The 13698-nt window shown below is 44.5% G+C and overlaps 1 protein-coding gene and 1 pseudogene across 2 annotated transcripts; both read left to right on the forward strand.

Annotated features, from left to right (window-relative positions):
- The first annotated feature begins 593 nt into the window (after positions 1 to 593).
- LOC4345523 (uncharacterized) lies at positions 594 to 4170 on the forward strand. The gene is made up of 4 exons (XM_015792641.3): positions 594 to 786; positions 3091 to 3188; positions 3302 to 3423; positions 3650 to 4170. Exons 2-4 carry the CDS (start codon positions 3110 to 3112, stop codon positions 3884 to 3886), a joined length of 438 nt encoding a protein of 145 aa, XP_015648127.1. The 5' UTR covers positions 594 to 786; positions 3091 to 3109; the 3' UTR covers positions 3887 to 4170.
- Positions 4171 to 5748: 1578 nt separating this feature from the next.
- On the forward strand, positions 5749 to 11434 carry LOC9269672 (FACT complex subunit SPT16-like; annotated as a pseudogene). Its single transcript, XR_001548351.2, has 2 exons — positions 5749 to 5941; positions 7948 to 11434. The product of XR_001548351.2 is annotated as an FACT complex subunit SPT16-like (transcript).
- The last annotated feature ends 2264 nt before the right edge of the window (positions 11435 to 13698 follow it).

The following is a 13698-nucleotide window of genomic DNA, read 5'->3' on the forward strand; positions in this document are numbered from 1 at the left end:
GTTTTGTTCACAAATTATTTTTCGTTTGCAAATATGCAATTTTGCTTAGGCTGTGTTTAGTTCATCGCAAAGTTTAGATTTTGGTTGAAATTAGAGATGATGTGACTGAAAAGTTATGTGTGTATGACAAGTTGATATGATGGAAAATGACTGAAGTTTGGATCCAAACTTTGGATCTAAACACAGCCTTAATCCCCAAATAAGCCAAACGATGGGGGCCTTAGTTTGTTCAACGTGTTAAAATTAAAAAATATATTTACACAACTATAAACATAAGCAAACACACACACACCACGTTAAAATTCCGAGAGAGAGAGAACCGATGCGAAAAGAGCGATCCCCTCCCGCGTCTTTCAAACGGAGCCCGCGCCCCGGATTCCCCTCCATTCCCGGGGGTTTCCAGATTCCCAGCGAGGGAAAAAGCAAGCAAAAAAAAAAAAAAAAAAAAAACGGAGGCGAGCGCGAGCGCTGCGCATCCCAGATGGACGGCGGATCGGGTGCCAGCGCCACCCGCCTCGCCGAATCCGGGCCGTCCATTCCTCCGCTCGGTCGGGCGCCCCGTTAAGCCTGAGCCCCACCCACCCCCCACCCCCGAACCCTCGCCCTCCTCACCCCGCGCACCCCCTCCACCTCGCCGCCGCCGCCGACTCGCCGGGGCTCGCCGCCACCGGTGGTGGGGGGGAGCTCGACCTCCTCGCCCCACGCGCGCATCCGGACGCCGTCGTTCTGGGCGCGGGAGAGATCCGTCCGTCGCCCCCCGCTGGGCTTGCGCCATCCTCTCGCCGGGTAAGCCCTAGGTTTTTTTTTTTTTTTGGTCCGATCGATTCCGCCGCGCTCCTAGCCGCGGGTGAGGCAGGAATCGGGGTGGTTGCGGGGGGCTCGTCGTGCGGTCGAGGGATTTGGTTGTTCCTAGTAGGAGGGGTTGTACTTGTTCATCCCGTCGATCCAGTGGAGGCGCGTGGGAGATCTCGGTTGGGGGTTTCCGTGGGCTCCGTGGGTTGCCGCTCGCGGTGCAGCGGCGGGATGTGGATGGGGATGGGGATGGCGTGGTGGGCCGTAGGTGCGAGCAACCCTAGACGGATTTTTTTTTTGTGGCCATTTTAGGGTTTACGGGAATGGATTTTTTTTTTACCGAACAAGAGATGTACTCTGAAAATTGCTGTCTTTTCGTAGCGAGGGGCCTATAGGATCATTGAAGCCTTAGGGACTTAGGGTTTGGGCTGCTTGCAGCTGTATTTCTCATTTGTAAACATTAGACTTCCGTGTCTGCTGTGGGAGGATGAAAGAATTGACTTGGGAGCTGAGTTCTATTAGGTTCACTGGTTTTGTGGAGTAATGTTTGGAAATAATCTGAGGGAGTATAAGGCTGCTCCATCGCAGTGCCACGTGTAGCATTCGGTTCGAATTTTTCATTTGTGTAATGTTTCTTAGCAGTTACTTTTTATTTTGGAAGTTGGTTCTCCCAAAAAACTTGTGTCCTATCTGGTTTATTTGAAGGTATCTTAGGACAACAAGACGATTAGATGCAAAAGTTGAAAGTAGGGGCATTAACATAAACCTTGTTGGGTGCAGAATATGGTAATTTTATACGTATTAATTGCGTACGTACCGTTTCCACAAAATTGTTCATGTAGTAATAAATAACTGCCAAAGAAAGCTGATGTGACTCCATGAATGAATGTATACTACGCTATATCTGCTGTATTGATTGCTGTAGCAATCCATTCGTTTTCAGTATTGTGCTGGTGCATTGTTTGCAAAAGCAAATCATATTTATTAATTTTTCATTATTGAGTTGCAGCTTGCAAATGTGTATGTATGTACATATTGTGAGAGAAAGTAGGCATGTCTGAACTCTCAACATGATTATTGTCATAAGAAAAATGTTATCGTTGTTTTTCTCTCTTTTTGGGTAACTGTTTGTGTTTATGGTTATAAGTTCTATATTATAAATTTGTTCAGGCTGGAATTAGGCTGACCAAATCCTTGTTTTGAAATTCGAATTATATTGATATATATCTTGTACGGTCATTGCATTTTTTATTGTTTTGCTTTATAACTATATATAGGCTGGCTTCATTACGTACTCCCTCCGTCCCAAAAAAACTTAACCTAGGCAAGGATGTGACATCTCCTAGCACAATAAATCTGGACAGTCCTTTGTCCAGATTCGTTGTACTAGAAAATGTCACATCCCTTCCTAGGTTTAGTTTTTTTGGGACGGAGGGAGTAAACTTGTCTATGTTAAAGTTTGGAATATCCAAAGGTCCTCAACCTAGTATGTACTATTTTCTTGACCTTAACATGGAACTATACATGACCTTTTTTTTTCCTATTTTACTGAATAAGATGATTGTTTGTTTGCGGTTTCCTAAATGTACTTAACTGTTGGTATTGTTGTGAAGATGTGACGGAATTAGTATTGTGGTATTACATCTATGTCGTAGACAGCTTTTTGGGTTTGCAGGAATGAAGTACATAAATATCTGTTTGGTGCTGTGGTACAACAATGTAAATAGTTTATTGCAGTGACAATGTTGCACTGTTGCATGCATTTTTGTTAGGATCATGGTTGTCTGTTGCCTTGTTATGCCATTAACAAATCTAGAATAAGTGAAGCAGCTTAAAGTTATGTTCTCGTGCTCTTAAGAGCAAACATTTAAGAGGTATAATAGCATTCTGTGTTCAAACTATATTTTAGAACCTTTGCCCTTGCTTAAATAGTTTTATTTATAAGAGATGTTGAGGAGCAAACACTGCATATCTTTACACTTCACATACGAATATACTTTGTGCTTTGCTGCCTGGATTACTGCATCTACTTTTTTGTTAAATTCAATTTCTTGCATAAAATGGGGATAAGTTAACTGAGAGCTTCAGTAGACTAGTACATCACAACCTAGGTAATTGGAAGAATTAGCTACTATGATTCTTTGTTGAAACTTAGGTTTAGTAAAATAGAGTAACCAGATAATAGGTTCTATCAAATGGAAACTGGAGAAGGTACTTCCATAGTCGTATCATTGTTAATTTCACCCTCAGTATAATATTAGTGTTGAATATATGAAAGTTTGCTTTCGATGATTTCAGGTGATTTGAGACAATCAAGATGGCTTTTTCATCAGTTTTCAGGAGAGGAAATGTCAAAGAATTGATCTCAAATGTTTCGGTCTACACTAGCGCAGCAGGTAATGGCTTTGGCTTTAGGCAGTCTGAGACTCTTGACTGACTTGAGTCTGTATTTGTGCTATTTTGAATAAGGTGCTTGGCTGTTTGAATGACAAAATATACCTCATTGCAGAGTCATCTGGAGGATTGAGCTTGATTTTTAAGCGTTGGGCCACCAAAAAGACAGCTGGATCAACAAAAAATGGCCGTGACTCTAACCCTAAGTATTTGGGTGTTAAAAAGTTTGGCGGAGAGGTACAATCTTGTGATCTGTCATATGACTTTCATGTTTTTTTATTGTTTATGACAGCACAAAGTACTTTCTTTAATCACGTAAAAGTAATCAGACTTCGGAGATTTGTGTGTCCCTTCTGATCCCGTACCTGAACTCCTGAAGCAACTTGTCATTTTTGTTATTAGAACAAAAAGGTGAAAAAGATCTAAACTGTTCCTGAACATCAGCATTTGCATCATTTTTCAGAAAGTGGAGCCAGGAAACATCATCATCCGCCAAAGAGGAACCCGCTTCCATCCTGGGAACTACGTTGGCATGGGGAAGGACCATACTCTCTTCTGTCTGAAAGAAGGACATGTGCGATTCGAGCGCAACAAGCTGACTGGCAGGAAATGGGTTCATGTTGATCCTGTTGCTGGGCATGTGCTCCACCCTGTCTACGCCAGTGATTCGACCCCTGCAGCTGAAATGGAGCCATTGTAATGGCTTTACATGGAATGAAGTAACATATGTTGCTGACAGCTTTCGTCCTTGCCTTGAGAGTGACTTCTCTAAAGAAACTTATTGCGATTAAGAGGCTTCTGGGTTGAATTTGCTTGCAATAAGGAACCTAACCATCATGTTTAGAACCCTTTTGTTTTTGGTTCTTGCTGTGGCTTAAAGTTGTTTGTTTTAAGTATCCTTTGTGATTTGTGGCATGAAGGTTGACAAACCTACATGATTTATGAACACACAGAAATTCTAAAAATGTTGCTTGGGCCGGGAAAGTCAAGATGCTTATTTTTCTTCGAAATACCTATGGAATAACCTATGTCACGGGAATTTGAGAGAACTACTTTGTAGGAGGGTTAATCCTTTGGCTTCAAGAGTTTCACATGATTGTTTTTCATATATGATTTAAAATATTCTGCAATACGTAGGATTTTCATTCGAATTGATTCAGTTTCTGCAAAAGTCATCTAGAATTCGTTTGGTTCAAATGAAGTATTTCTTTGTTGCAATACATACTCTTCCCGCCCAATCACCCAATGATCCAAAGGAATATATGTGTGAGCACTTCCTTTATTGAAGTATAGTATCGGTTGTTTTAATTCCAACTCTTCACATTTTGGAATCTACCCTGGAAATGGCTATTTTGAAAGTTTTACTACTATTTTATTGTCATGTTATAACATTACATAGAGTTAATTTATCGGTCACTCCATCATCTTTTTAATAAGTTTTTTTGAAAGCTAATACTTAATTACCTGTGCATTACTCTATCGCTTCATTCTGTATGTAGTGGAAGTGTTCTCTACCCAAAATGATATAAGTACGTCTTAAAACGCCATAGAAAAACTGGTTATCTTTATTACAACCCAATCTTTTTGCTTTTGCTTATACTTATAAGCCAAAATTTAAATTTTCAACCTTAAATTTGGAGTTGATTTTGGGGTTTTTCATCAAAGTTTATTTTTTATTTTTTGCTTTTAGATCACTAAGGCCCTGTTCGTTTCTTATGTAAGGAGAGGGTTAAATTGTGAATACTCGTGGCACGCTTTTAAAACTGCTAAACGATGCGTTTCGTGCGAAAACTTTCTATATGAAAGTTGCTCTAAAATATTAGATTAATCTATTTCTTAAGTTTATATAATAATTAAAACTCAATTAATCACATATTATTACCACATCGTTTTGCGTGAAACACTTAATCTTTATCTTCATCTTCATCTTCAGGAGATTCAAACACCACCTAGAAACACATATATAAAAGTTTTGTTCACAAATTATTTTTCGTTTGCAAATATGCAATTTTGCTTAGGCTGTGTTTAGTTCATCGCAAAGTTTAGATTTTGGTTGAAATTAGAGATGATGTGACTGAAAAGTTATGTGTGTATGACAAGTTGATATGATGGAAAATGACTGAAGTTTGGATCCAAACTTTGGATCTAAACACAGCCTTAATCCCCAAATAAGCCAAACGATGGGGGCCTTAGTTTGTTCAACGTGTTAAAATTAAAAAATATATTTACACAACTATAAACATAAGCAAACACACACACACCACGTTAAAATTCCGAGAGAGAGAGAACCGATGCGAAAAGAGCGATCCCCTCCCGCGTCTTTCAAACGGAGCCCGCGCCCCGGATTCCCCTCCATTCCCGGGGGTTTCCAGATTCCCAGCGAGGGAAAAAGCAAGCAAAAAAAAAAAAAAAAAAAAAACGGAGGCGAGCGCGAGCGCTGCGCATCCCAGATGGACGGCGGATCGGGTGCCAGCGCCACCCGCCTCGCCGAATCCGGGCCGTCCATTCCTCCGCTCGGTCGGGCGCCCCGTTAAGCCTGAGCCCCACCCACCCCCCACCCCCGAACCCTCGCCCTCCTCACCCCGCGCACCCCCTCCACCTCGCCGCCGCCGCCGACTCGCCGGGGCTCGCCGCCACCGGTGGTGGGGGGGAGCTCGACCTCCTCGCCCCACGCGCGCATCCGGACGCCGTCGTTCTGGGCGCGGGAGAGATCCGTCCGTCGCCCCCCGCTGGGCTTGCGCCATCCTCTCGCCGGGTAAGCCCTAGGTTTTTTTTTTTTTTGGTCCGATCGATTCCGCCGCGCTCCTAGCCGCGGGTGAGGCAGGAATCGGGGTGGTTGCGGGGGGCTCGTCGTGCGGTCGAGGGATTTGGTTGTTCCTAGTAGGAGGGGTTGTACTTGTTCATCCCGTCGATCCAGTGGAGGCGCGTGGGAGATCTCGGTTGGGGGTTTCCGTGGGCTCCGTGGGTTGCCGCTCGCGGTGCAGCGGCGGGATGTGGATGGGGATGGGGATGGCGTGGTGGGCCGTAGGTGCGAGCAACCCTAGACGGATTTTTTTTTTGTGGCCATTTTAGGGTTTACGGGAATGGATTTTTTTTTTACCGAACAAGAGATGTACTCTGAAAATTGCTGTCTTTTCGTAGCGAGGGGCCTATAGGATCATTGAAGCCTTAGGGACTTAGGGTTTGGGCTGCTTGCAGCTGTATTTCTCATTTGTAAACATTAGACTTCCGTGTCTGCTGTGGGAGGATGAAAGAATTGACTTGGGAGCTGAGTTCTATTAGGTTCACTGGTTTTGTGGAGTAATGTTTGGAAATAATCTGAGGGAGTATAAGGCTGCTCCATCGCAGTGCCACGTGTAGCATTCGGTTCGAATTTTTCATTTGTGTAATGTTTCTTAGCAGTTACTTTTTATTTTGGAAGTTGGTTCTCCCAAAAAACTTGTGTCCTATCTGGTTTATTTGAAGGTATCTTAGGACAACAAGACGATTAGATGCAAAAGTTGAAAGTAGGGGCATTAACATAAACCTTGTTGGGTGCAGAATATGGTAATTTTATACGTATTAATTGCGTACGTACCGTTTCCACAAAATTGTTCATGTAGTAATAAATAACTGCCAAAGAAAGCTGATGTGACTCCATGAATGAATGTATACTACGCTATATCTGCTGTATTGATTGCTGTAGCAATCCATTCGTTTTCAGTATTGTGCTGGTGCATTGTTTGCAAAAGCAAATCATATTTATTAATTTTTCATTATTGAGTTGCAGCTTGCAAATGTGTATGTATGTACATATTGTGAGAGAAAGTAGGCATGTCTGAACTCTCAACATGATTATTGTCATAAGAAAAATGTTATCGTTGTTTTTCTCTCTTTTTGGGTAACTGTTTGTGTTTATGGTTATAAGTTCTATATTATAAATTTGTTCAGGCTGGAATTAGGCTGACCAAATCCTTGTTTTGAAATTCGAATTATATTGATATATATCTTGTACGGTCATTGCATTTTTTATTGTTTTGCTTTATAACTATATATAGGCTGGCTTCATTACGTACTCCCTCCGTCCCAAAAAAACTTAACCTAGGCAAGGATGTGACATCTCCTAGCACAATAAATCTGGACAGTCCTTTGTCCAGATTCGTTGTACTAGAAAATGTCACATCCCTTCCTAGGTTTAGTTTTTTTGGGACGGAGGGAGTAAACTTGTCTATGTTAAAGTTTGGAATATCCAAAGGTCCTCAACCTAGTATGTACTATTTTCTTGACCTTAACATGGAACTATACATGACCTTTTTTTTTCCTATTTTACTGAATAAGATGATTGTTTGTTTGCGGTTTCCTAAATGTACTTAACTGTTGGTATTGTTGTGAAGATGTGACGGAATTAGTATTGTGGTATTACATCTATGTCGTAGACAGCTTTTTGGGTTTGCAGGAATGAAGTACATAAATATCTGTTTGGTGCTGTGGTACAACAATGTAAATAGTTTATTGCAGTGACAATGTTGCACTGTTGCATGCATTTTTGTTAGGATCATGGTTGTCTGTTGCCTTGTTATGCCATTAACAAATCTAGAATAAGTGAAGCAGCTTAAAGTTATGTTCTCGTGCTCTTAAGAGCAAACATTTAAGAGGTATAATAGCATTCTGTGTTCAAACTATATTTTAGAACCTTTGCCCTTGCTTAAATAGTTTCTGTACATTAATATAAACTTGTGAAATAATTCACTAACTAATTATGGATTGATTTGTTTCATGCAGTTCACTGGGTTAATGTGAGCTTCTTGATAAAATATGGCGGATAATGGTAATGCAAAGCCAGGTGGTGGGGGATCTGGAGCTTATACAATCAACCTAGATAACTTCAGTAAGCGGCTGAAGGTGTTCTATGACCATTGGAAAGAGCATAATTCTGATCTATGGGGTTCTTCTAACGCTATTGCAATTGCTACTCCACCTCCGTCTGAAGATCTTCGTTATTTGAAGTCGTCAGCTCTGGACGTCTGGCTACTTGGATATGAATTTCCAGAAACCATAATTGTCTTCATGCACAAGCAAATACATTTCTTATGCAGTCAAAAGAAAGCAAATCTCATTGGCACCCTCAAGAAGGCTTCAAATGATGCTGTTGGTGCTGATATTGTCTTGCACGTGAAAGCTAAGAATGACAGTGGTGTTGGCTTAATGGAGGACATAGTGCGTGCTGTCTGTGCTCAGTCAAAATCAGATGACCCAATTGTTGGTCACATCGCAAAAGAGGCACCTGAGGGTAAGCTCCTTGAAGCTTGGGCAGACAAATTGTCTAGCTCATCTGTGCAACTTACAGATATAACGAATGGCTTCTCTGAGCTTTTTGCTATGAAGGATACCTCAGAGATCACATGTGAAGAAGGCCTCCTACCTAACCTCATCTGTAATGAAAAATTTTGTGGTTCCGAAGCTAGAGAAGGTGATTGATGAAGAGAGGAAAGTGACACACTCTTCATTGATGGATGAGACAGAAAAGGCTATTCTTGATCCTCTTAAGGTCAAAGTGAAGTTGAAGGCTGAAAATGTTGACATATGCTATCCTCCTGTATTTCAAAGTGGAGGGAAGTTTGACCTCAAGCCAGGTGCCTCAAGCAATGATGATTATCTTTACTATGACTCTGCAAGTGTTATCATATGTGCAATTGGGGCCAGATATGGAAATTATTGCTCCAATATGGCCAGAACATTTCTGATAGATGCTACTCCTGCACAGAGCAAGGCGTATGAAACTCTTATGAAAGCTCATGAAGCTGCTCTAGAAGCATTGAAGCCAGGGAATCGGATGAGTGCGGTTTATCAGGCTGCAGTTGACGTTATTGAGAAGAATGCCCCTGAACTACTCCCTAATCTAACGAAGTCTGCTGGTACAGGAATTGGTCTTGAATTCCGAGAGTCTGGCTTAAACTTGAATCCCAAGAATGACCGTATCATAAAAGCAGGAATGGTTTTCAATGTCTCCCTTGGTTTGCTTAATCTTCAAGCAGAAACAAAGAGTGAGAAGACAAAACAATACTCTCTTTTGTTGGCTGATACATGTTTAGTGCCATTGGAGAACTTAACAGCATCATGCTCCAAGCTTCTTAAGGATGTTGCTTATTCGTTTAATGACGAGGATGAAGTTCTTCCTGTCAAAAAGGTGGAGGTTAATGCAAAGGAGGCATTGCCACCAACAAAGGCCACACTTAGGTCAGACAACCAGGAGATGTCCAAGGAAGAGCTCCGGAGACAACACCAGGCTGAACTTGCTCGCCAAAAGAATGAAGAGACTGCTAGAAGGCTTGCTGGGGTTGGCTCTGGTTCTGGTGATGGGCGTGGTCCCTCAAGGTCATCAAATGAGCTTGTTGCATATAAGAATGTTAATGATGTTCCATATGCAAGAGAGTTGGTCATACAAGTAGATCAGAAGAATGAAGCTGTCCTCTTACCTATTCATGGCAGCATGGTTCCTTTCCATGTTTCTACTGTTAAGAGTGTCACAAGTCACCAAGACAACCGCACTTGCACTATCCGCATCTTCTTCAATGTGCCTGGCATGCCATTCTCAAACGATAGCAATCTGAAGTCGCAAGGGGCTATCTACTTGAAGGAGATCACGTTCCGCTCGAAAGATCCACGACATAGCAGTGAAGTTGTTCCGCAAATCAAAACGTTGAGGCGGCAAGTTGCTTCAAGGGAGTCAGAGAGAGCTGAAAGAGCCACCCTTGTTACTCAGGAGAAACTCCAGTTGGCAAGCAACAGAAACAAGCCAGTGAGACTTTCTGATGTGTGGATAAGGCCTGCATTTGGTGGACGTGGGCGGAAGCTTACAGGAACTCTTGAGTCCCATGTCAATGGTTTTAGATATTCTACTTCAAGGGCTGATGAGCGTGTGGATATCATGTATGGGAATGTAAAGCATGCCTTCTTCCAGCCAGCAGAAAAAGAAATTATTACACTCCTTCATTTCCATTTGCACAATCATATTATGGTTGGAAACAAGAAGACAAAGGATGTTCAATTTTATGTTGAGGTGATGGATGTTGTTCAGACTCTTGGTGGGAATAGGAGATCAGCTCTTGATCCTGATGAAATTGAAGAAGAGCAGCGTGAGAGGGACCGAAAGAATAGAATAAACATGGATTTCCAGAACTTTGTGAACAAGGTTAATGATCACTGGTCGCAGCCACAATTCAAGGGGCTGGATCTTGAGTTTGATGTCCCTCTTAGAGAGCTTGGATTCCATGGTGTTCCATATAAAGCTTCAGCTTTCATCATTCCAACTTCGACTTGTTTGGTTGAACTAATAGAGACACCCTCTCCCCCCCCCCCCTCTGCGAGGATCCTCCGTCGAGCATCTCTCGGCGCACGAGCTGAAGCTGGTGACCACCGGCGGCGCGCCGTTCTGCTGCGACGGCTGCATGCAGCCCGGCGACGACGGCGCCGGCTACCGGTGCGGCGGTGCGACGTCTGCCACTTCGACCTGCGCACGTGCTGCGCGCTCCCGCCGGCCACCCTGGAGAACGACATGTTCGAGGTCAGCGCGTTCGCGTTCCTCGCCGAGCCGCCGGCGGCGCCCGCCGCCGCGGGCGGCAGGATCTGCGACGCCTGCGGCGACGGCGTGCGCGGCTTCGTCTACCACTCCGACGACCCCCGACCTCGACCTCCACCCATGCTGCGCGTTCCTGCGCAGGCGCGTCGTGGTGCAGGACGGCCGCCACTTCGAGCTCCGCAAGCGCGCGCAGCCGCGCCGGCCTGTGCGGCGAGAGGAGCGGCCGCCGCCGCAACTTCTGGGCGTACCGGACCTACGACGACGACGGCGAACCCGTGTACCTGCACATCGCGTGCGTCAAGGACGGACACCGCGGGCGGTGCGCGGCGGCGGTGTGGCGGCGAGATCGTGCTGGTGAGCTCGTCGCCGGCGATGGACGGCGTGCTGCAGAGCGTGCCCCGGAGGAGGACGCCGCGGAGCGGCGGGTTCGAGAGGTTTTGCAAGATTGTTAACGTCGTCGTGAGCGTCATCATCGCGGTCATATTCGGGAGTCCCATGGCGATGATAAGCGCGGTTGCAGGGCCCGATGGTCTCCTCCGTGGGTAGGGAGATAGTGCGAAAATAATCAAAATGATATCCGTTGTGAATTAGTGCAAAACACATTCATATTCAACTCAAATTGGGACGATCCGACGATGAGAAATTTGAAAAATAAATAGCAATGGATATGTGACGCGATATTCTGCCTAACTACTATGTGTGCACACATGTATTAGCGCTGGGTTGCAAACGGGACTATAGTGGGTTTCTTCAGCAGTGGCTAGCAGTGTGTCTATATTTCAGGTGCCCGAAATTTTCAAAAAAAATCAGTCATTTTTTCATCCATCCTTTGGATGGGAATCCAACATGGTTCTCATCACTCATTCTTCATTAATGGAAGGTTGAACAATATATTATTCTAAACTACAAAAGTTGAAGCTGATATTAAAGAAACTTATGATTCATAAAAGTATACAAAATCACATGCAAAAATATTACTCCCTCCTTCCCTAAATGTTTGACGCCGTTGACTTTTTTAAACATGTTTAACCGTTCGTCTTATTCAAAAAAAACTTTTATAAAATGTATAAAACTATATGTATACATAAAAATATATTTAACAATAAATCAAATGATGGGAAAAGAATTAATAATTAATTAATTTTTTTAATAAGACGAATGGTCAAACATTTTTAGAAAAGTCAACGGCGGCAAACATTTTGGGATGGAGGGAGTAAAAGTTAGATAAAATTAAAGTAAAACCGAATATAAGAACAAAATTGCAATTTAAAATAAATAAAATTTCACATTGCATACTATGACATACGAATGTGTGTAATTTTGCGTGACTGAAAATTTTAAAATTTTGATACGCACTGCTAGAAAAAGGATTTTCGCAGGCGGCCCAAAACCAATTTCGCAGGCGGGGAGGAGGACCGTCGCTAACACATCGACTGTGAAAATAGACCATTTTCGCACGCGGGCCTGTGGCCCCCCTGCGAAAATCATCTAAAAAATAAAAAAAAACCACGGGCGCTGCCGCCGGCCTTACCACGGGCGCCGCCGGCCAGGGAGGAGCCGAGCTGCTGCGTCGGCGCCGTCGTCGTCGTCGTCGCCCGTCGTCGTCGTCGGCGCCGTCGTCATCGTCGTCGCTCGTCGTGGACGTGGGAGAGGAGGGAGCCGCAGGCGCGCGGACGTGGGGAGAGGAGGGGAGCTGGCGGCACGCGGTCGTCGTCGTCGCCGAGGAGGGAGCCGGCCGGCGGCGGAGGTGGGGAGCCAGCGGCGCGCGGACGTTGGAGAGGAGGGAGCCGGCTGGTGGCGCATGGACGTGGGGAGAGGAGGGGAGCCGGCGTCGCGGTCGTCGTCGTCGCCGGCGCATGGAGGCGGCGTCGCGGTCGTCGTCGTCGTTGGCGGCGGAGGTGGGAAGCCGGTGGCGCGTGGACGTTGGAGAGGAGGGAGCCGGCCGGCGGCGCGCGGACGTAGGGAGAGGAGGGGAGCCGGCCGGCGTCGCGGCGTCGCGGCGTCGCGGTCGTCGTCGTCGCCGGCGGCGGAGGTGGGGAGCCGAGGAGGGAGCCAGCCGCAGCGGAGGTGGGGGGCCGGCCGGCGGCGGAGGTGGGGGTGGAGAGGAGATTTTTTCTAAGTCAGAGAGAGAGTGAGGGGGCAGTGAAATGAGTGGTGGAGAGGTGAGGATAGGATAAGGATGGGGGAGGAGAGGATAAGGAGGTAGGTACGATTTTTGTAAGCGGACCACCTAACATGCGCCTGCGAAAATTGATTTTCACAAGCGTCGCTTAAGTGGTCCGCCTGCGAAAATAATTTTCGCAAGCGTCGCTTAAGTGGTCTGCCTGCGAAAATCAGGCGGACAGCTAGTTTCACCCCGATTTATATTTTTATAGGAGGTCGTTTGGCTTCAAATGTTATGTCCGACTGCGAAAATAAGACCCCTACGTTGGGAAAAATGCTTTTTCTAGTAGTGACGTACGCATGAAATCTAGCAATACCCTATGGGAGCAGCAAACCCCATGGGCTACATGATAGAATTTTAAAAGGAGAAAGTCAACGACAATGTATGTATAGTATTGTTTGTTTTGTTCTAAATTAGTATCAGTGAAAGCTTAATAATGTGGCACCGTTTAGTTCGCGAAATGAAAATTTTTAGGTGTCACATCGGACGTTTGACCGAATGTCGGAAGAGGTTTTTTGGACACGAATGAAAAAACTAATTTTATAACTCGCCTGGAAACCGCGAGACGAATCTTTTGAGCCTAATTAATCCGTCATTAGCATATGTTGGTTACTGTAGCACTTATGGCTAATCATAGACTAATTAGGCTCAAAAGATTCGGCTCACAATTTCCTCCTAACTGTGCAATTAGTTTTTGTTTTTATCTATATTTAATTCTTCATGCATGTGTCTAAAGATTCGATTCGATGTGATGTTTTTGGGAAAAAAAATTTGAAAGCAGGGCCTGTAT

The sequence above is a fragment of the Oryza sativa genome, chromosome 8 (assembly GCF_034140825.1).
Source record: "Oryza sativa Japonica Group chromosome 8, ASM3414082v1".
Taxonomy (NCBI): Eukaryota; Viridiplantae; Streptophyta; class Magnoliopsida; order Poales; family Poaceae; genus Oryza; species Oryza sativa.

Coding starts and splice junctions, on each gene's coding strand:
- LOC4345523 (XM_015792641.3), top strand. CDS start 3,110: ATGGCTTTTTCATCAGTTTTCAGGAGAGGAAATGTCAAAGAATTGATC. Junction 3,189..3,301: donor GGTCTACACTAGCGCAGCAG/GTAATGGCTTTG, acceptor ACCTCATTGCAG/AGTCATCTGGAGGATTGAGC. Junction 3,424..3,649: donor TTAAAAAGTTTGGCGGAGAG/GTACAATCTTGT, acceptor ATCATTTTTCAG/AAAGTGGAGCCAGGAAACAT.